General features: G+C 43.5%; 1 protein-coding gene across 2 annotated transcripts in view; it reads left to right on the forward strand.

The window, feature by feature from the left end:
* Positions 1-811: 811 nt before the first annotated feature.
* The window catches only part of LOC112256640 (RAC-alpha serine/threonine-protein kinase), a 43387-nt gene continuing 20159 nt past the window's right edge, over positions 812-24039 (forward strand). The window contains exons 1-2 of one of the 2 annotated variants that reach the window (XM_024430028.2): positions 812-1018; positions 12743-12910. In XM_024430028.2, the coding sequence (XP_024285796.1) occupies positions 12865-12910 (46 nt within the window). In that variant the 5' untranslated portion in view covers positions 812-1018; positions 12743-12864. Of the gene's footprint in view, positions 1019-12742; positions 12911-21616; positions 23325-24039 lie in introns of those variants that run through there. The other variant, XM_042325409.1, reaches the window with a different exon arrangement.

Genomic DNA, 24039 nt, shown 5'->3' on the forward strand with positions numbered 1-24039 from the left:
CATCACTGAAAAACAACAACAGGAGGTTATTGGTTACAGTCGGTCAGCCCTGCTTCTATGAGGTTATTGCCTACAGATGGTCAGCCCTGTTTCAAATTGTGAAGATTTAATTTACAGTACAAGTGACAATGAGGGGAAATGGCACAGAACTGGAGGGGGAGGCAGGGGTCAATAAATGCTTCATCAAAGGGAGAGGGTTGCCAGTAGCCCCATCCTCCTCCACCCGCCTGCCGTTGTGATATTACTCAATTATTACGCAACCTTTCAACAAGTCTCTGTCAAAACAAGTGTGTTATTGGAGGCAGCACATTAATATGTCTAATGCTAAACATAGGACTGGTAGTATCATATGCGGCAATACATTAATATTAACCTTTGTTCATATAATAAGAAACACATGGTGCAAATACATTATACATTCTCATTGGATCAGAACGTTATGATATTTGACCAGATAGGCTAACTGTTGGTTATAATTTTCGAATTAGTTATGATTAGTTAAATAAAGGTTAAATAAAAATAAATAAATGATGTGGACAAGTATTCTGTACAAGCATTCTGTAGACTAGGCTACACAATACCAGCTGATCAAATTGATGACAACACTGTCAAAGTGACAACAGGTGAAATTATGTGAAAATGAAGCAAAACAATATACGTTTTAGAATGGGATGCCTCTGATGTCTCAACCTATATACAAATATTTATTATCTCCAAATATAGAGGAAAAAAGCATATATTCAGAATATTTTAGAGTACCCTATGTTAATGTTGGCCTATGCGAGCCTCTGTGTAGCCACTTCTGTGGATCGCTGACGGGAAACACGGAGCTAGGACCTGGGGGATGCCACAGAAGCATTGTAGGCAGAACGTTTGGGAGGTGTAGTGGAAGAAAGGCGAGGAAAACGGAGTAAACGAGGGCACGTTTTGTCCAGATTGTTGAAGGATTTATCAACTAAGTAAATCGACGAAACAGCTCATTATAATGCAACGGACACACTATTGAAATCCTGTCCAGGTAAATGCCTACATTTTGTTTCTCGTGTTGACTGTGAGGTCGACTGCTACTAGAGGGTAGGTACCATTGTATTACATAGGATGCGGTTACTCTCACTCACGCTGCCCTGCTAGGCCCCATATCCAGTTTAAAATCGTTAAATGTGCGCCTAAATTGAAGTCCATTCGTGAAAACAGTTTATTCCCGGGTGTAGTTATTTTTTTACTGGTGAAGTTAAGTGTTCAAACTTTAACCTTAGTAGAGGTTGTGCCTCAAACAATACTAAAATGGGTTATTTTAACATTGTAATTTATTGGGAGCTTTTTGAACTGGACGCTTATGTCAGCCTTTGCGACGGCCTACAAGGCAGGCCGGACATGTTTGTGACGTTTTCACTGCACTTTAATTTCATACAAGTCACCTACTACAGGAACTCTCAGTTTTCTAAATGAACTTTATGGACATTTTAAATGACTATCCAACGGGTCTTAAAAACAAACTTTGATGTTGTGTTTGTGCGGGTGGCCAGTGCAACACTGCAACTCAGTCATTCATTTCTCTGAACGTTCGTCAAGACAATTTATTTTGTTTTCTAATCTGCTCTTCTGTATGTCACACGAGATGACAGATTTTACTAGCTTCATTCCAAGTTCCACGATATTTAAAATTTGGATTATCTGAAGGTAGTCAGCCACAGTGTTGCATTGTTACAATGTTGCGATGCCTGAAACAGTACACTACTTGATACAAAGCACAGCAGCAGCTTGTGACATTGGTCTGAGGCTGGTGAAGTGATGTTGTTACTGTTTGACCCTGTCCTTCCTGGGAGATGCTGACACCCGCCCCCCGTTGACGCAAACGTGCCACCAGTTGAATGCAGAATCTGTGGAATGCTGTTTGAAATCAGCCCTTACATAGTCAGGCTTATTGTGCCCAGTCTGAGGCCTGTATGCCACAGGAGTTAAGAGAACAGCAGTGTGAAGGATCTGCACATTGCCTGGCCCTCAATGCACATCATATGACTGTCCTTTTCTCCCCAGTCTCTCTTTGTCACAGTCACAACACTGCTTCTGTCCATGTGGCTGCAAGCAAGTTGTTTACATTCTGAACTTCAAGCCCTCAAGTCAGCACCAACAGCATATAATGGGATTGGAATTCCATGTGCAGATACAAGATGCTGATGAAGTGTAACCAATTGTTAGATTTCTGCAGAGGAGACAGGTGAATGTTGGAGTTGCTGCCTTTCCGATTCAGAACATTTTGTTTATTGAACTACACTAAGTGAATTGGATTTACACCTGGTAATGGAATTACATCATTGGTCCCTGATATGTACTACAAAGAAATGCATAATTATGGATATGAATGTCATTCTCCTAATGTTTCACAATTTTTGTGAAACAGAGCACAGTAGAGTATAGAGTAGTAGAGTTCAGTAAAGTATGGTATATTGTACACTACTGTACTATTTTTCTCTACTTTATTGTACTCTATTCTATTGTGCTCTTCCCACGGTACTGTATTGTCCTGTATACTTTACTGTGCTCTACTCACTACAGTATTGTGCTGTGCTACCCAAACTTGTGAAACATACGTCTGATAGGATCAAATTTGGTCCAGACCTGTCTCTTTCTGGACGTTAACATCAAGGCCTGGGTGGACTGACCAAATTTCTACTACTTTTCAATGCCCATTCACTATAAGAAGCAAATAAACAAAGCCAAAGATGGCTGCGCACATTGCCAGAAAAATCTGAACTTACAGTGGGGCAAAAAAGTATTTAGTCAGCCACCAATTGTGCAAGTTCTCACACTTAAAAAGATGAGAGGCCTGTAATTTTCATCATAGGTACACTTCAACTATGACAGACAAAATGAGAGAGAAAAAAATCCAGAAAATCACATTGTAGGATTTTTAATGTATTTATTTGCAAATTATGGTGGAAAATAAGTATTTGGTCAATAACAAAAGTTTATCTCAATACTTTGTTATATACCCTTTGTTGGCAATGGCAGAGGTCAAACGTTTTCTGTAAGTCTTCACAAGGTTTTCACACACTGTTGCTGGTATTTTGGCCCATTCCTCCATGCAGATCTCCTCTAGAGCAGTGATGTTTTGGGGCTGTTGCTGGGCAACACGGACTTTCAACTCCCTCCAAAGATTTTCTATGGGGTTGAGATCTGGAGACTGGCTAGGCCACTCCAGGACCTTGAAATGTTTCTTACGAAGCCCTCCTTTGTTGCCCAGGCGGTGTGTTTGGGATCATTGTCATGCTGAACGACCCAGCCATGTTTCATCTTCAATGCCCTTGCTGATGAAAGGAGGTTTTCACTCTAAATCTCACGATACATGGCCCCATTCATTCTTTCCTTTACACAGATCAGTCGTCCTGGTCCCTTTGCAGAAAAACAGCCCCAAAGCATGATGTTTCCACCCCCATGCTTCACAGTAGGTATGGTGTTCTTTGGATGCAACTCAGCATTCTTTGTCCTCCAAACACGACGAGTTGAGTTCACCAAAAAGTTATATTTTGGTTTCATCTGACCATATGACATTCTCCCAATCTTCTTCTGGATCATCCAAATGCTCTCTAGCAAACTTCAGACGGGCCTGGGCATGTACTGGCTTAAGCAGGGGGACACGTCTGACACTGCAGGATTTGAGTCCCTGGTGGCGTAGTGTGTTACTGATGGTAGGCTTTGTTACTTTGGTCCCAGCTCTCTGCAGGTCATTCACTAGGTCCCCCCGTGTGGTTCTGTGATTTTTGCTCACCGTTCTTGTGATCATTTTGACCCCACGGGCTGAGATCTTGCGTGGAGCCCCAGATCTAGGGAGATTATCAATGGTCTTGTATGTCTTCCATTTCCCACAGTTGATTTCCTCAAACCAAGCTGCTTACTTATTGCAGATTCAGTCTTCCCAGCCTGGTGCAGGTCTAAAATTTTGTTTCTGGTGTCCTTTGACAGCTCTTTGGTCTTGGCCATAGTGGAGTTTGGAGTATGACTGTTTGAGGTTGTGGACAGGTGTCTTTTATACTGATAACAAGTTCAAACAGGTGCCATTAATACAGGTAACGAGTGGAGGACAGAGGAGCCTCTTAAAGAAGAAGTTACAGGTCTGTGAGAGCCAGAAATCTTGCTTGTTTGTAGGTGACCAAATACTTATTTTCCACCATAATTTGCAAATAAATTCATTAAAAATCCTACAATGTGATTTTCAGGATTTTTTTCCCCTCATTTTGTCTGTCATAGTTGAAGTGTACCTATGATGAAAATTACAGGCCTCTCATCTTTTTAAGTGGGAGAACTCGTACAATTGGTGGCTGACTAAATACCTTTTTTGCCCCACTGTAGTTTGTCCACTTTTCAGCATATTACATATATTTGATTAACTTGTTACAGTGTATACAAGACCCAGAGAACCTGACTTGACAAGTCATTTACTGTTTTTGACAAATCGCAAATAAAATATTATCACCTCACAGATCATCATACAAATACAAGCCTACTGCCTAGCCTAACTGTAGCGCGAAAGCTGAACACTGATGAAACCATTTTAGGGGTGAAGGGGGTTCATTTCATTTGTGGGGGGATTTCAAGTCCACGTCCAACAGGACAATAACCCAACACACCTCCAGGCTGTGTAAGGGCAATTTTACCAAGAAGGAGAGTGATGGAGTGCTGCATCAGATGACCTGGCCTCCACAATCACCCGACCTCAACCCAATTGAGATGGTATGGGATGAGTTGGACTGCAGTGTGAAGGAAAAGCTGCCAACAAGTGCTCAGCATATGTGGGAACTCATTCAAGACTGTTGGAAAAGCATTCCTCAGGAAGATGGTTGAGAGAATGCCAAGAGTGTGCAAAGCTGTCATCAATGCAAAGGGTGGCTACTTTGAAGAATATAAAATATATTTTGATTTGTTTAACACTTTTTTTTGGTTACTACGTGATTACGTAGGTGTTATTTCATAGCTTTGATGTCTTCGCTAGTATTCTCAAATGTAGAAAATAGTTTAAAAAATAAAGAAAAACCCTGAAATGAGTAGGTGTGTCAACTTTTGACTGGTGTTTTATACATTTTATTATGGGGAGTTTGTATTGTTTGAGAGTTGAAGCATATCTGAAATGTAAATCTGGGTTCTCTGGCTGCTGATGTTTTAGGTTTGACAAATGTCTTAGTTATTTTCTGATGTTTTAATGTTCGTTGTCAAACAATTGTATTTATTTTAGTCATGCTTTTTCTTACTGCCCTTTTGGAAGATGATGTTAACAGCCATCTTAACATAATTTGTGTTACTTGCAAATTGATAAATACATTTGAGTGATTTGTCATTTAATTCTGCCAATTTGAGCGCTTGAATGAAATTTCCCACTCTCTGGAGCCCATCTGTATTTTTGATTCAGTTTATACTAGAGGTCGACCGGTTATGATTTTTCAACACCGATACCGATTATTGGAGGACCAAAAAAGCTGATACAGATTAAGCAGACTATTTAAAAAAAAAAAAAATGTATTTGTAATAATGACAATTACAATAATACTGAATTAACACTTATCTTAATATAAAACAGTAATAAAATCAATTTAGCCTCAAACAAATAATGAAACATGTTAAATTTGGTTTAAATAATGCAAAAACAAAGTGTTGGAGAAGAAAGTAATATGTGCCATGTAAAATATGTGTCATGTAACAAAGCTAACGTTTAAGTTCCTTGCTCAGAACATATGAAAGTTGGTGGTTCCTTTTAACATGAGACTTCAATATTCCAAGGTAAGAGGTTTTTAGGTTGTAGTTAATATAGTATTAATAGGACTATTTCTCTCTCTATACCATTTGTATTTCATATAACTTTGACTATTGGATGTTCTTATAGGCACAATAGAATTGCCAGTGTAACAGTATAGCTTCCGTCATCCTCCTCGCCCCTACCTGGGCTCGAACCAGGAACACATCGACAACAGCCACACTCGAAGCATCGTTACCCATCGCTCCACAAAAGCCCCGGCCCTTGCAGCGCAAGGGGAATAACTACTCCAAATCTAAAAGCGAGTGATGTTTGAAACATTATTAGCGCACACCCAGCTAACTAGCTAGCCATTTCACATTGGTTACACCAGCCATTAGGCTGATAGGCTTGAAGTCATAAACAGCGCTGTGCTTGCGAAGAGCTGCTGGCAAAACGCACGAAAGTGCTGTTTGAATGAATGATTATGGGCCTGCTGCTGCTCAGTCAGACTGCTCTATCAAATCAGACTTAATTATAACATAATAACACACAGAACTACGAGCCTTTGGTCATAAATATGATTGAATCCGGAAACTATCATTTAGAAAACAAAATGTTTATTTCAGTGAAATACGGAACCGTTTGGTATTTTATCTAACGGGTGGCATCCCTAAGTCTAAATATTCTTGTTACATTGCACAACCTTCAATGTATTTCATAATTACGTAAAATTCTGGCAAATTAGTTCGCAATGAGCCAGGCAGCCCAAACTGTTGCATATACCCCGACTCTGCGTGCAATGAACGCAAGAGAAATGACACAATTTCACCTGGTATATATTGCCTGCTAAACTGGATTAGTAGTTATAAAAAACAATCAATCATAATCACTAGTTATAAGATAAGTTTAATGCTAGCTAGCAATTTACCTTGGCTTACTACATTCGCGTAACAGGCAGTCTCCCTGTGGAGTGCAACGAGAGAGAGGCAGGTCGTTATTGCGTTGGACTAGTTAACTGTAAGGTTGCAAGATTGGATCCCCCGAGCTGACAATGTGAAAATCTGTCGTTCTGCCCCTGAACAAGGCAGTTAACCCACCTTTCCTAGTCTGTAATTGAAAATAAGAATGTGTTCTTAACTGACTTGCCTAGTTAAATAAAGGTATAAAAATAAATCGCCACCCCAAAATACCGATTTCCGAATGTTATGAAAACTTGAAATCGGCCCTAATTAATCGGCCATTCCAATTAATCGGTCGACCTCGGGCTCGGACCCAGGCCTCGTGTTCCAGCCTCCACACAGCAGCACATTTTCCTGCAGCTGGAAATGGCTGTTTTCTGCTTGAAGGACATTAAATAATTCCTCATAGTGATTCTGCTGGAGTAGTGTAAATAGCAAAGCGATACAGTTGCGGACAAATATATTGGCACCCTTGAACTTTTCTTTAATAATTCTGAAAAAAAATTAAAATAAGTTTTGTTCTCATCTTGTTGTTGGAGTGTCAAAATTGCAGAAGCAATTTTATTTTTGTAAACTTAAATTTACAATTTTTATTTGGGAAAATACGGGCAAACGGCAAGGACAAAACTAGTGGCTCCCTGGAGCTAGTACTGGTTGCACAGGCTTTTTTGGTCATTCTGTTATCAATTTGGTAACCGAATTATGAGATTTGCTCACGAACCAAATTTAAATCAGTAAAATCAAAATAACTAACTGGTAGGTCTACCATTACTTGTTACTTCAGCAAACTTTCATTATTCTCCCTTTCCCTTGGAAACTAGAGTTTTCTATCCAAATCCATTAATTATATGCATATCCTATCTTCTGGGCCTGAGTATAAGGCAGTTTAATTTGGGTGCGCTTTTCATCCAAAAATCCAAATGCTGCCCCCTACCCTAGAGAAGTTAATACAGAAATCAAAGCCTTTACCTTTGCCTAATATTTAAGATGGGTAAATGTTAGAAATGTATATCTACAGTGCATTCGGAAAGTGTTCAGGCCCTTTCCCTTTTTATACATTTTGTTAAGTTACAGCCTTATTCTAAAATGGAAAAAATTATTCTCATCAATCTACATACAATACCTCATAATGACAAAGCGAAAACAGGTTTTTAGAAATGTTTCCACATTTTATTAAAAACTTAAAACAGATTTCTTATTTAGACCCTTTGCTATGAGACTTGAAATTGAGCTCAAGTGCATTCTGTTTCCATTATTATCCTTGATGTTTCTACAACTCAGTTGTAGAGTCCAATTGTGGTAAATTCAATTGATTGGACATGATTCGGAAAGGCACACACCTGTCTATATATGGTCCCACAGTTGACATTGGATGTGAGAGCAAACACCAAGCCATGAGGTCGAAGGAATTGTCCGTAGAGCTCCGAGACAGGATTGTGTTGAGGCAAAGATCTGGGGAATGGTAGAAAAAACATTCTGCAGCATTGAAGGTCCCCAAGAACACAGTTGCTTCCATCATTCTTAAATGGAAGAAGTTTGGAACCACCAAGACTCTTCCTAGAGCTGCCTGCCAGGGCAAACTGAACAATCGGGTGAGAAGGGCTTTGGTCAGGGAGGTGACCAAGAACCTGATGTTCACTCTGACAGAGCTCCAGAGTTTTTCTGTGGAGTTGGGAGAACCTTCCAGAAGGACAACCATCTCTGCAGCACTCCACCAATCAAGCCATTATGGTAGTGGCCAGATGGAAGCCCCCCTCTGTAAAAGGAACTTGACAGCCTGCTTGGAGTTTGCCAAAATGCACCTAAAGTACTCTCAGACCATGAGAGACAAGATTCTCTGGTCTGATAAAACCAAGATTGAACTCTTTGGCCTGAATGCAAAGCGTCACGTCTGGAGGAATCATAGCACCATCATGACGGTGAAGCATGGTGGTGGCAGCGTCATGCATTAGGGATGTTCTTCAGCGGCAGGGACTGGGAGACTCGTCAGGATCGAGAGAAAGGTAAACGGAGTAAAGTACAGAGAGATCCTTGATAAAAAAAACTGCCCCAGAGCGCTCAGGACTTTGGCGAAGGTTCACCTTCCAACAAGACAACAACCCTAAGCACACAGCCAAGACAACGCAGTAGTGGCTTCGGGACAAGTCTCTGAATGTACTTGAGTGGCCCAGCCACAGCACGGACTTGAACCCGATCGAACATCTCTGGAGAAACCTGAAATAGCTATGCAGCGATGCTCCCCATCCAACCTGATAGAGCTTGAGAGAATCTGCAGAGAAGAATGGGAGAATCTCCCCAAATACAGGTGTGCCAAGCTTGTAGCGTCATACCCAAGAAGACTCGAGGCTGTAATCGCTGCCAAACGTGCTTCAACAAAGAGTAAAGGGTCTGCATACTTATGTAATTTCTGATTATTATATATTTTTTTGCACACATTCCAAAAACCTGTTTTTGCTTTGTAATTATGGGGTATTGTGTGTAGATTTAGGGTGGAAAAAATATATAATTATTTTTAGAATAAGGCTGTAATGTAACAAAATGTGGAAGAAGTCAAGGGGTTTGAATACTTTCCAAATGCACTGTATACCTTAATTTCCCAAAACTCTTAGCTTTCATTTTACACCCAATTTGATATGCTTCTGTGAACCTCAGATGTTGTTGTTCATTGGGTCCTTTTCAATGGAAAGGCCCTACTGTTCTAGTGTTTCCCTATATTAAAGGCGTATGTTATGGTTTTCTGGGTAGCTGTGTTTTTGGTTGGATAGGTTTCTCAATTTCTTTCCTACGTTTTTGCACGCTACAGCAAACCCTTTCTCATTGTAAATGTTCTTAGGTTTTCTCCTTGAATCTTTTTCAATTTGATATGTTAAGCTGTTATGTCAAATGTACTGTTCAGGCTTTCTTACTGTTAAGTGTATACCTTCACTATTGCAGGGAAACATTTTGTCCAGGAAATTTTTGGGGACATTTTCTTGGATTGGATATCATCCTTCCATCTATAGCATCCAGTTGATTGGGCTTTGATGCCTCATGGTTGAGTATTGCTCTGTTCAAGTAGGCTGTGATTTTGCTGTGATCTGATAGGGGTGTCAGTGGACTGACTGTGAACCCCCTGAGAGATTCTGGGTTGAGGTCTGATAAAGTAGACTGTAGTACTGCTGCCAAGGGATGAGCTGTAGGTGTACCTAGTACTACCATAGGAGTCCCCTCAAAGAATAGCTTTCACTATGTACATTGCCAGTGTGTGACAGAGTTGTGACCAATTCTGGGGGGTTAGGTTGTTGTAGTTGTGTCTAGGGGGGAGTATGGGGAATGGAATGCTGTCCCTTTCAGGTAGGTGTTTGTCCCCCCTGTGTGCTGAGGGTGTCCGTTTTTCTTATCCAGTTCTGGCTTTTAGTTCACCACAGACTAGTACAAGGTCGCTGGGCCCGGAAATTGTTGCGCTCCCCCTCTAGAATGGAGAAATGGATTCATTGAAGTATGGGGATTCTATAGGTAGCAAACAGGAGGACATTTTTTTCTCTGTTGAGATCATTTCCTTATTTATTTCTAGCCAGATGTAAAATGCTCCTGTTTTTGATTTAATTTAAGTGTGTTAGGTCTCTCTCTCTTTTTGGCTCTCTCTGGCTCTGTGTGTGGCTTCCCTGCTGCATGACACTGATTTGCATTGAATGGGGTGGCCCCTGGAGCGATAGCCAGAATGATGAATGATTGAAAGGCAAGCAGGCAGGGAGGGAGAGTGAGCGAGCAAGGCAGGCAGGCGGGGCCCACTGGACCATGTGACCTGCTGTCAGGGTACTGGGTTCATTCAGTGGCTGCAGTGGTGGCTGAGTCCTGGCGGTGTCCCAGCTTTTCCACAGCCCACAGTAGCGACGTCTGAGAGTGCAGAGGCTTGGTCTAGGTTTGTGATCACAGTTTGAAATTATCTCAATGTGGTCTACTCTGCTCCAGTGGACAGGCCTGCTCTCAGTCAGTTTCCCTCAGAGCTTTGTCTCTACCAAATATGACAGTCTCAGCCACCACCAGAGAGGACTGGAGAACAATGTGCTACTGCAATAATTGAATACATTTGATTCCAACTAGAGGTCGACCGATTATGATTTTTCAACGCCGATGCCGATTTATTAGAGGGGCAAAAAAAAAACGGTGCCGATTAATGGGGCGATTTCAAAATAAATAAATAAATATTTTTTTTGTAATAATGACAATACTGAATGAACACTTATTTTAACCTAATATAATACATCAATAAAATCAATTTAGCCTCAAGTAAATAATGAAACATGTTCAATTTGGTTTAAATAATGCAAAAACAAAGTGTTGGAGAAGAAAGTAAAAGTGCAATATGTGCTATGTAAGAACGTTTCAGTTCCTTGCTCAGAACATGAGAACATATGAAAGCTGGTGGTTCCTTTTAATATGAGTCTTCAATATTCCCAGGTAAGAAGTTTTAGGTTGTAGTTATTATAGGAATTATAGGACTATTTCCCTCTATATGATTTGTATTTCATTAACCTTTGACTACTGGATGTTCTTATAGGCACTTTAGTATTGCCAGTGTAACAGTATAGCTTCCGTCCCTCTCCTCACTCCTCCCTGGGCTCGAACCAGCAACACAACGACAACAGCCACTATCGAAGCAGCGTTACCCATGCAGAGCAAGGGGAACAACTACCAGAAGGCTCAGAGCGAGTGACGTTTGAAACACTATTAGCGCGCGCTAACTAGCTAGCCATTTCACTTCGGTTACACCAGCTTCATCTCGGTAGTTGATAGGCTTGAAGTCATAAACAGCGCAATGCTTGACGCACAACAAAGAGCTGCTGGCAAAACGCACGAAAGTGCTGTTTGAATGAATGTTTACACGCCTGCTTCTGCCTACCACCGCTCAGTCAGATACTTATATGCAACGCAGGACACGCTAGATAATATCTAGTAATATCATCAACCATGTGTAGTTAACTAGTGATTTATGATTGATCATTCTTTATAAGATAAGTTGCTAGCTAGCATTAAACTTACCTTGGCTTACTGCATTCGTGTAACAGTGCAACGAGAGAGAGGCAGGTCGTTATTGGGCTGGACTAGTTAACTGTGAGGTTGCAAGGTTGGTGCCCCTGAGCTGACAATGTGAAAATCTGTCGTTCTGCCCCTGAACAAGGCAGTTAACCCACCGTTCCTAGGCCGTCATTGAAAATAAGATTGTGTTCTTAACTGACTTGCCTAGTTAAATAAAGGTAGAAAAAAAAATCAGCGCCCAAAAATACCGATATCCGATTGTTATGAAAACTTGAAATCGGCCCTAATTAATCGGCCATTCCGATTAATCGGTCGACCTCTAATTCCAACACTGTGTTACTAATGCATAATGCTTCACTCATAACGATTTGTAAACAATTCAATGGATGTGAAAGGGACCTATCAGGCTGGCTTATTGTGGGATGTGCAGTATTAGGCCCAGGGCTCCTTCAGATGGGACTAACTCCCAGCCTGTCAATATCCACTCTGCTTCCTGTTGTTGTCACCAAGTGTAGAGGTCACGTTAGCCGGCCTCTTTTTTGATGATGGGCTGATGGCGCTCTGGAGGATAAGTAGATTTCAGTGGATGGTATGAGAGTCATCTCTGGCTCCCTCAACGGCACTGGCTATCTTGTAAAAGGCATGGGAATTGATTGTGCTATGAATCCACATAAAGCTCAAGGATGTCTTTCTATTCCATTTCACGGGATGGAAAGGTTGTCTTGACGGTGGAACAGGTTTCCCCCCTGAATTGGCAGTGAAACTGATGGCCCATGGAAGGGGATTTCTGCAGGCCCTTCCACTGGTCACAGGACTTTGTCATTCGTTTAGAAGTGGTTTCCCCTGTGGTGGAGTCGTAGGTTCTGACTAGATCCTCGTGTTGGAGTGATGCTGAACTGGAGTATTACCCACCACAACTATTTTCCACTGTCTGAACAGACCAACTTGTTTTCACTGAGTTGCACAGATGTTCACTGGGGGGTTAACGTTATTGTCCAGATGAGGCTAAGCTTTACTCTTCCTTTGACACTAATAGGTAACTGGTGAAAAGACGGCCCTAGACTCCAGGCTCCTGCCCTGGCCTGAGCGCAGAACATTTGGGGACAGAGCTGTGTCTCTCCCTATCACAACCCTGGACACACCAACCTGTACACCAACATGACCGATGTGGCGATAGTGAAGGAGGGATGGCTGCACAAAAGAGGTGAGTGGGTTTGGACCATTTCCCTGCATCAACAGATGCTTTACTCTTTATTTAAATACACACAGCCGCTCAAAGTCAGCAGCTGTGTGTGTGTGTGTGTGTGTGTGTGTACACACATTCCTCAAAGCTGGAGCTATAGCTCCCCCCACACAGGGTAAAAGGGAATCTTCCAGCACAGAGTGGGATCAGGGGTGTGGTCCCAGGGACACAGGCTCAGGAGACAGGGGAACATGTCACTAGGGGCCAGATTCAGACTCAGCAAATGTATGCCTTTCCTACGCACACGCCTTTCCTATGCACTTCTCTGGAGTCGGTATTCAGATTTACCTTATGCAGGTGTGTAACGGGCTTTGCCGGTGTGGTTCCCTTGCGCTTGCTGAATACATTTAATTCAACTGCTGAAAACCCTCCCACTTGCTGGCCAACAGATTTTTTGGTGGAGTTTTCATTCAATAGGGTTCTCAGTACATTTATCTAATGTCATCCCATTACATTTAGTGTACCTCCTATTTTAATTAGAATTTTCTCGACAGACTATATTGAGAGAACTGTTCAGAATATTAGGGGTCAATTAAATAAAGCCATGTAAATACACATGTTCTTCTTTTTAGCACTGCTTGTTAGATCTAAAAATACTCTAATCTTGTATATTATTTAGGGTTAGGAAAGTATTTATTTATTTATTTGGAGAGCCTTTATGCACAAAATATATTAGAATCAAAAATACAGTTTGATTCTTTCTGAAAGTTGCCATATTTAATTGTTCAATCCATGTAATATTGGAAGGTGAGAAAAGTGTACAATAGGGGTTATAGTGGTCTTTTAATCTACCCTCATAATTCTCACTTATCATGGAACTGGGACAACGGTCCAGTTGTCGTGAACTGTGCTCCAGGTTTAAACTCTGCCATGTATGGTCTGGCTTTCATAGTGCATGGAGAATAGTGTTATTTCTAGCGGGGGAAATAAAGTAGATGTGGTTTCACTTGGAACCGACAGGTTGTTCCACATTATTCATGATGTCATTGCACGTGAAGGTGGTAGAGTTACGAGGGAATTAAGTCAAGGTCAGAATACGCTGTATCTGTAGACACACCTCTGCCACATCTTAATTTCTTTGATCTCCACCCCAAACGAATAGGGGGTGAATAGCGTGCTATTCGCAAGCTTAAATTCAAAGTCAGAATACGCATAGAGATAAAAGTACATCAAAAGGGAATTCATGTCCATTTACATACGCTTAACTCGGGTCGGAATTCCCCCCTAGGAGAGGAGAGTCCCAGAGGCTGTAAGCCAGGGAACAGCATGCTACGCAGTATGCTCTCCCTAAGGCCTCAGCAGGAGCACAACAGGGCCCTGTGTCGTAACATAGTCACCCGAGGCAAGCTTCGCAGGCTGACCCAGGCCCATGCACACTGATGCAACCACTGACGATGCTTCCCTGGGGTGGAGAGAGCAACACTAGGTACTACTGACTTGTCGTTTCAGTACTACTGCCTTCTCGTTTACATAAAACACCAAGGTAATCAATATCTGACACCCTTGGATTCTTGGGATATGGCCAGAGGTTGAGGAACACAGATCGGTCTGATGCCTTCAGATGTAAGAGATGTTGTCTGGATGACCAGAGGCAATATATGAAAAACCAAACAAGACAAATAACAAGGAAAGATTAAACAGCATTTGCCTTGTTGGAAGTATATGGACCAAAGTTCATCATTTAGAAGAGTTCTGATTTAATAACAAATGTTAGCTAAAGAGGATCTTTCTAAGGGTGTCTAGTTCTTCTGACAGGGTAAAAAAAAATTAGCATCGGTAATGTGATTTTAACATCTTTACCTCACTGACACACTTGGTAAGTTGGCATACAGTATGTCTATTTCCGCTATTCCTTGCCAGAGTGATAAGGAAGCGGGGAGGTTTCTGAAAGATTGCCAGCGTAAAATGTCAAATAGTGACAGGTGAGGGGAAAAACAAACTCCTTGAGCTAAAGTCACATCTTAACCTTGAATTATTGAAGAACAAAGAAAATATACAAATAAACAAACCTTCAGGAATAGGGAGTTGGCATGCTGTCATACCCTAGCAGCTGTGCCCGGTGAAATGTCACCCAGAGCAACTCTGTTTTGATTGGAGGGCGTCTGCCTGCTTGCTGCCCATTACTTGACAGAACGGATTTTAATGTCACGTCACTGTCACCCTGTCTCTGCCCCAGTGCCACAGCACAGAAGTTGAGTATGCAGTAATTCACTTCTGCTGGCCATCACCATTAGCCAGCCGCCCTTATTCTGTGAACCTTTTAGTTTGATCTGACTCTCTAACCCTACCACTACCATGTCTTATGATAGCACTGTTTAATATTGTGGACTGCAGTCACAGGACAATGCAGGACTGATGTCTACAACTCATTACAGTATATGTTTGATGGCATGTGATTGAGGCAGGCTTCTGCAGCATTCTGAAGGGACTTCCAGGTAGGTGGCAGTGCTGTTGACTGTGGCTTGTCCAGTGTCCCAGAAATGCCCCTTTAATGACGTGCTATCGTGACTGCGTTCTATGCTCCAGACACGCCACGGAGTGGAGCAGCTCAGGTCTAGCCTGGCTGGGAACTGAGAACATCCATACCACCCTTAACCCTCCTAACCCTGATTCCTGTTTGATTCATCATTTGGGCACGTGACTGTAAGCCAGTTTTGTAGTTCCCTTTTGCTGCCAGACAATGGCAGAGTAAAGAAAGTAAACTCCAGCCAGTCTAAGCCACAGAACGGCCAGTGTGTTCTGTTCTGTATCTTTGTTCCAGTTAGGCCCAGCTCAGTCGGGTGATGCCCAACATCAGACCACACCTTCCCACTCCATCAGCCTTCCTACTACATCATTGACATATGTCATTATTTTGCATTTTTAGTCGGACAATCATTTCAGTTGTCATTCATCTGACAATTGATGACTCCCATTGAAAAACCACTGGCTCCATCCAGGATTTTGGGACACAATCTCAATGTGGCCATAACCTAATCTATTAATCAGGGGTCCCCAACTAGCGGCCCTAGAGTCAAATTTGGCCCTTGAGTGGTTTTATTTATCAAAAAATATATATATTTTTGTTGGTGAATTTTCATTGTTGGACATAAGACTGTAAAAATACCAGGAAACCAGCTCCAAGTGATTTTTAATTTTGGAAATCTATTCCCAAATATTTCCACACATAATAGAGATGTATGTGATCTTGTACAAATGGTTAATTTGATTTTATAGTGCTGTTCTACCAACTGAGGTACTCAACACGCTTTACAAAGTGGTGGGAAACTCCCCTCATCCACCAGCAATGTGTAGCACCCACCACAGTGATGCACGGTGACCATTTTTGTGCCAGAACGCTCACCACACATCAGGTGGAGAGGTGAGGAGTGATATATGCCAATTAGGAATGAAGGGGGATGATTATCTAGCCATGTTGGGGGAATTTAGCTACTCCTACAATAATTGCAATGAGATTTTGAATGACCACAGAGGGTCAGGACAACAGTTTTAACGTCCTATCCGGAAGACTGCACCCTACTCAGGGCAATGTCCCCAAATGTAATTAAGGTTTGAAATTATTTTGTAAAAATATTTGTTTTACGTTCCAGACCCCCGACCATCCTCTCAAGAAATAAAATGGCCCACGGCTGAATCTAGTTGATGATCCCTGCTGTAAATGTTTTGGATCTCCTTGACACCAACCACACAGTTTACATTATACCTCTAGTGGTGGCTACATTCAAGGGCTCTTCTAAAGCCTATTTGTCTAAAGTTTCCATCAAAGGTGGAGTGCACCATCCAACATCAGAGGCAGATTGTAGGTTCTCTAGATTCCATGTGAGCGCAGTGGCCAATAACTCAGTGAAGTGTAACAGAACTGTGCTCGTTATCCCTCTCTCTTCCAGGCAGCCCTTGTTCATTGGACTAATTTGCTCTGTGACAAGTATAAAGAGCTGACCCCCTCGTTAGGCTAACGAAGGCCACAACAACTGTTGAATTTGGGTAGCACGCTCAGCTGGCTTAGAGGCGAGACCAGAGGGAGGGAGCGAGGAAGCAGAGAGGAGAAGAAAGAGAGCTCCAGCACACAGGTTTTTATGATGTTCCCAGAACATCATCACTGTGTGCAGTCCATTACTCACTTACCCAGCCTGCCTCAGAAGCCGGTGTTCGGTTTATTCTCTGTGTCACACTGACTGGGTTGATGCTTATTGGATGTGATCCCATGGAGTAAATCATGACTGGACACCTGCGAGTCACAACACCATTATCCCAGAAACCCTAGACCCACTCCAATTTGCATACCGCATCAACAGATCCACAGATGACGCAATTTTCTATTGCACTCCACACTGCCCTTTCGCACCTGGACAAAAGGAACACCTATGTGAGAATGCTATTCTTTGACGACAGTTCAGCTTTCAACACCATAGTGCCCTCAAAGGTCATCACTAAACAATGGACCCTGGGACTAAACACCTCCTGCATCTGGAGCCTGGCCTTCCTGACGGACCACTCCAAGGTGGTAAGGGATAGGTAACAGCACATCTGCCACGCTGATCCTCAACACGGGGGCCCCTCAGGGGTGCATGCTCAGTCCCTTCCTGTACTCACTGTTCACTCATGACTGCACGGCCAAGCACGACTCCAACACCAACCTTAAGTTTGCTGATGACACGAGTGGTAAGCCTGATCACTGACAACGATGAGACGGCCTATGAGAAGGTCAGAGACCTGACCGTGTGGTGCAAGGACAACAACCTCTCCCTCAATGTGATCAAGACAAAGGAGATGATTGTGGACTACAGGAAAAGGAGGACCGCGCATGCCCCCATTCTAATAGATGGGGCTGTATTGGAGCAGGTTGAAAGCTTCAAGTTCCTTGGTGTCCACATCGCCAACAAACTATCATGGTCTAAACACACCAAGACAGTCGTGAAGAGGGCACGACAACACATATTTCCCCCATAGGATACTGAAACGATTTGGCATGGGTCCTCAGCTCCTCATAAGGTTCAACAGCTGCAATATTGAGAACATCCTGACTGGTTGCATGACTGGTTGCATAACTGCCTGGTATGGCAACTGCTCTGCCTCTGACCGCAAGGCATTACAGAGAGTAGTTTGTATGGCCCAGTACATCACCGGGGCCAAGCTTCCTGCCATCCAGGACCTCTATACCAGGCGGTGGCAGAGGAAGGCCCTAAAAATGGTCAAAGACTCCAGCCACCCTAGTCATAGACTGTTCCCTCTGCTACTGCACGGCAAGCGGTACTGCAGTACCAAGTCTAGGTCCAAGAAGCTTCTAAACAGCTTCTACCCCCAAGCCATAAGACTCCCGAATAGCTAATCAAAGGGCTACCCAGACTATTTGCATTGCCCCCCCCCCTACTACGCTGCTGCTACTCTCTGTTTATTATCTATGCATAGTTGCTTTAATAGCTCTACCTTCATGTACATATTACCTCAACACCGGCGGCCCTGCACATTGACTCTGTACCGGAACCCCCTGTATAAAGCCCCGTTAATGTTATTTACTGCTGCTCTTCAATTAGTTGTTATTCATATCTCTTTCTTTAAAAAAAAATCAATATTTTTAGATATTTTCTTAACTGCATTGTTGGGTAAGGGCTTGTAAGTAAGCAGTTCACTGTAAGGTCTACACCCCAGCTAGCACAGTGGATCTAGGCCGATTCCGGCTGAGGGTAGGGGCACTCGGCTGTAGGTCAGACTCGGCCGACGTCATGTAGCCAGAGTCTGGGCCGCCTTCGGCACTATTACTTATGGCTATGATTCTGGGACTGAGATCTGGCCCAAATGTATTATTTTGGTCTCGGGCCGATTGGGGCTACTCTCTGGCAGATGATTACACTGGCAGCTTTATGTAATTAACTTTTCATAATTTCATTTAAAAAAAAAATCCTCATTGTTTCTGTGATCAGAAAATACAATTAACATTTTAAAGAAATTCTTTAATAGTCTTGTGTAGTATTTTGATATGAATGAAAAACTTTATGGATGGAGCCTGCCGAGTGGCGCAGCGGTCTAAGACAATGCATCGCAGTGCAAACTGCGTTTCTACAGATGCTGGTTTGAGACCTGTGCTGTCTGCGCCTGGGAGACCAATGAGGCAACGCGCAATTGGCCCAGCGTCATCCGAGTTAGTGGAGGGTTTGGCCGGCCGGGATGTCCTTGTCCAATCGCGCTGTAGCGATTCCTGTAGTGGGCTAGGCGCATGCACACTGACACGGTCACCATGGTGTTTTCTCTGACAGAAAATGTTTTTTTGTGGATGGGTATAATTTGTATGTGTAATATTTAAAATTACTAAATGTATTTCAATTTGCATCGGGCCACTTCTGGGGGGATTCTGGTAAGATGCCGACAAATTCTGCAGAATTTCGGTAGACGGAAACGGCCGTTTCTGGGCTGATTCCTCATCGCTAGCTGGGACAAGTTGTATTCGAAGCATGTGACAAATAAAATTTGATATGATCTAGCCAGCTTTCTAGCATAGTAGCTAATAGCTAGCTAACACCACAGATGAAGGTGTTAGTTAACGTAATCTTTGCTAACAGGTATCTGCTTATCTAGCTTGCATATTGCATGCATGTCCGGGCATGTCAACACAAGCCATCAATAGTGACTTAACTAATCTAATATTTGAAACAGAAGTTTGATTTTGGTCACTATCAGTTCATCCATTTCTCAATACTGTACATTCATGTTGAAGTGAGCTAGCTTGCTGCCTGCTGCTACTGCTGATTCTTTTTTTTCTCCCCAGCTAGACATTCCTCGGCATTCAGCAGTGTTTGTGGCTCAGGCGGTGAGAGGTAGCTGGCATAGCAGCAGCTTTGCTATGTAAAGGGACTATCGGCCAAGCCGATAGAGAAGGGCTGATAGCCGATAGACTAGAAGAGGCCGATATCGGCCCGATACATCGGTTCAGGCATATTATCGGTCGTTTTGTTATGTGGGTATGTATGTACAGTCGTGGTCAAATGTTTTGAATGACGCAAACATTAATTTCCACAAAGTCTGCTGCCTCAGTTTGTATGAAGGCAATTTGCATATACTCCAGAATGTTATGAAGAGTAACCAGATGAATTGCAATTAATTGCAAAGTCCCTCTTTGCCATGCAAATAAACGGAATCCCCAGAAAACATTTTCCACTGCATTTCAGCCTTGCCACAAAAGGACCAGCTGACATGTCAGGGATTCTCTCGTTAACACAGGGTGAGTGTTGACGAGGACAAGGCTGGAGATCATTCTGTCATGCAGATTGAGTTCGATTAACAGACTGGAAGCTTCAAAAGGAGGGTGGTGCTTGGAATCATTGTTCTTCCTCTGTCAGCCATGGTTACCTTCAAGGAAACACGTGCCGTCTTCATTGCTTTGGACAAAAAGGGCTTCACAGGCAAGGATATTGCTGCCAGTAAGATTGCACCTAAATCAACCATTTATCGGATCATCAAGAACTTCAAGGAGAGCGGTTCAATTGTTGTGAAGGGCTTCAGGGTGCCCAAGAAAGGGCGCCAGGACCGTCCTCCTAAAGTTGATTCACCTGCGGGATCGGGGCACCATCAGTACAGAGCTTGCTTAGGAATGGCAGCAGGCAGGTGTGAGTGCATCTGCACGCACAGTGAGGCAAAGACTTTTGGAAGATGGCCTGGTGTCAAGAAGGGCAGCAAAGAAGCCACTTCTCTCCAGGAAAAACATCAGGGACAGACTGATATTCTGTAAAGGTACAGGGATTAGACTGCTGAGGACTGGGGTAAAGTCATTTTCTCTGAATCCTCTTTCTGATTGTTTTGGGCATCTGGAGAAAAGCTTGTTCTGAGAAGACAAGGTGAGCAGTACCATCAGTCCTGTGTCATGCCAACAGTAAAGCATCCTGTGACCATTCATGTGGGGTTGCTTCTCAGCCAAGGGAGTGGGCTCACTCACAATTTTGCCTAAGAACACAGCCATGAATAAAGAATGGTACCAACACATCCTCCGAGAGATACTTCTCCCAACCATCCAGGAACAGTTTGGTGACGAACAATGCCTTTTCCAACATGATGAAGCACCTTGCCATAAGGAAAAGGTGATAACTAAGTGGCTCGGGGAACAAAACTTCAATATTTTGGGTCCATGGCCAGTAAACTCCCCAGACCTTAATCCCATTGAGAACGTGTGGTCAATCCTCAAGAGGTGGGTGGACAAACAAAACCCCACAAATTCTAACAAACTCCAAGCATTGATTATGCAAGAATGGGCTGCCATCAGTCAAGATGTGGCCCAGAAGTTAATTGACAGCATGCCAGGGCAGATTGCAGATGTCTTGAAAAAGAAGGGTCAACACTGCAAGTATTGGCTCTTTGCATCAATATCATGTAATTAATAAAAGCCTTTGACACTTATGAAATGCTTGTAATTATACTTCAGTAATCCATATTAATATCTGACCAATATCTAAAGACAATGAAGCAGCAAACATTGAAAAGTAATATTTGTGTCATTCTCAACTTTTGGCCACGACTTTATGTAAGCATGCATGCACATTTTTGAGTACCTAATATGGTTGCTTCTCATACAACCACACACCATTTAGAAACTTGTTTTTACACATCTTTCAAGATATATTTTCTCAGTATCAAAGCAGTAAAAGGGAACTGGGTGTGTTCTGTTTTTGCTTTTCAAAGGAACCGACCCAACTGATTAACTCTGTCTCATGACACTGCAATGCTGATCACCCCAGGACTTTGTCTGGCTGCCAGCTTTACCGACAGGCTCGCCTCGCCTCCTTCACACACACCCTTCATTAGGTTACAGCCTGCCATAGGCCACACACTGGTCCTGCTCATACACACACACCACCTCACTATAGCAGCATGGGCTGCCCCAGGGCTATTATGCCCTGTCCACACTCACGCCACCCAGCTAGCTAAAACTGTACCAGTAACCAAACTTTAAACGCCAGAAGCAGAGTCAGGGGCAGCAGCAGAGGGTCGCTCCCCAGGAGGGGAGTGCTCTGCCTGGTGTCTGGGTGTCAGCAGGGCCCCCTGCTCTGGTAATGGGAAGCAGCCTCCTGCTAAATGTGGTGGAGATAAGTACATTGTCTGGGTACAGCTGTCGACAGGCAGGCTGGATGGTAGGGGAACAGGAGGCCAGGGAGAGCCACCTCCGTCACTTGTCTCCGCTCGCAGTGAGCCCGCTGTGTGCTTACTTTTCTGTGCAACATCCTCCTGCTCCACAACTGTGGCTCCTGGCTGTGCTCCCCCTACCCCTCTCTCTCGCTGTATTTGTCACTTACTTTCTTTATTCAATTCTCTCTGTCCCCCTTTTCTCTCTTTACCCCATATCCTGCTTCCTACTCCCACTCTCTTCTTCCTCTCCCTCTTTCTTAATCCTCTCATTTCTTCTCTGCCTCTGCCAGTCGCCCCCCCCCCACCACCACAACCTCCTCGCCCTCTCCCTTCTCCAGCTCCTCCCTCCCCTTTGCCAGGATAATGACCCTGCTGACAACACAGAGCCGAGGCGGAAGCTGCTTCTGACTGGTGTGGCGCTCCCAGTCTGACATCAATCACATCACTGGCTCTCCCCAGCAGCTGGGACAGCGAGAGAGGTGGAGTGTGGACAGGCAGGGCTGCTCAGCTGTCCATAGAGCCTGACTCTGACTGTATGTTCAGGCTGCTGTCACGTTCATCAGACCATCATCATGATACACACCCAGATTACACGTAGTGCCTCATCTGGCTCAGGGACAACTTGTCATTATGGATCACAGACAGATATACCCCAACAAATGTATTTGAATTGGCCTTACCTCTCCTTAAGTTAGAAATGTAATGTCAAACCTTTTATTATACATGATTGTATCATTTAAGAGTGATGGACTGTTCCCTGGTCATTTAAAGTTAATTGGCACTCATTTGAACTGAATAATGTGTGTTTATTTGTTTGTCATGCAGTAACCCAGTTAACTAATCCATGGTTGGCTTGTTTACCAAAAGGAGGGGCCAAATTTCACACACAGAAAAGCAGGGTATACTTCCCACAGTGTGTCTATGGTAATAAGCAGGTGTCATTTGCTGTGGAGAAGAAGTGAGGGCTTTCTTACGAGCGTGAGAAAGAGGGGCAGACTCCGCACCCCCTCCCCATGTCCCCCCTTTTTTCCTGTAGCAGCAGCAGCCGCAGCAGCAGAGCGGGAGGGGGAGATGAAGAGAGGGCTGCAGTGGAGGCTGAGGCGGCCCTTCCCTGCGACCTGTTGAGGCTGTTGCCAAAGCCCCGGCAGTGCAGTCCCATCCAGCTGCATGGGAGAAAGAGATGGGCCAACAAAAGAAGAGGGGGACAGCAGGAAGAAAAGAAAGAATGAAGGAGCCCAAACTCCTGGGCAGTTTAGCCTGGCATGTGAGCGGGCCTGTTGTGAGCCTTGTCTGCCTTATATGGTCATGGGGAGAGGGGCTGCCCAGAGGCCCTGAGTCCCGGGGCTGGCTGGGATGAGGATGGGAGCAGTATTGGGGTGGTGGTACAGAGTGGTGACCCTTCCATCAGGGAGCCCCTTCTCCTCTGGAGCGGCACAGAGGCTCATTGAGATGCAGGGCGCAGGGCTGTAGGCTGCAGCTGCAGTCTACAGGCAGGGCCCAGCAGAAAAGGGCTGAAGGGATGGAGGGGGTGACTGAGGAATAACCAACAAAAGAGACACACACACCCCTCTCCCCCTGCTTTGGCGTTTGAATTCCTTAATCCGCAACCCTTCTCCTCCCGATGTGCTTTACAACTGCGGTTCCCAACCTTTTCCATTCCGGGGACAACCAAATCACTGTCAAAAGCTTTTCAGGACCACCATTCGCGGAGATGCAGATTTTTGTTTTTTACCTTTATCTTGGCTGTCAAATTGTCCATTTTAGCAGTGACTAACAAATTAAAGGTTTATCATTATTAACAATTGGCATTGTGGAAAGTAATGTAAAATGTATTAAATACCATTAATACTCCCAACTGTTACTAATTTTGGAAGATTTTTATTTTATATATATATTTTTTAATGAAATCTATAGATATAGTGTGCGGACCACCTGCAGACCACAGGTTGAAAACCACAGCTCTACACATACACTCACAC

This window comes from Oncorhynchus tshawytscha, linkage group LG08 (assembly GCF_018296145.1).
Source record: "Oncorhynchus tshawytscha isolate Ot180627B linkage group LG08, Otsh_v2.0, whole genome shotgun sequence".
Classification (NCBI taxonomy): Eukaryota; Metazoa; Chordata; class Actinopteri; order Salmoniformes; family Salmonidae; genus Oncorhynchus; species Oncorhynchus tshawytscha.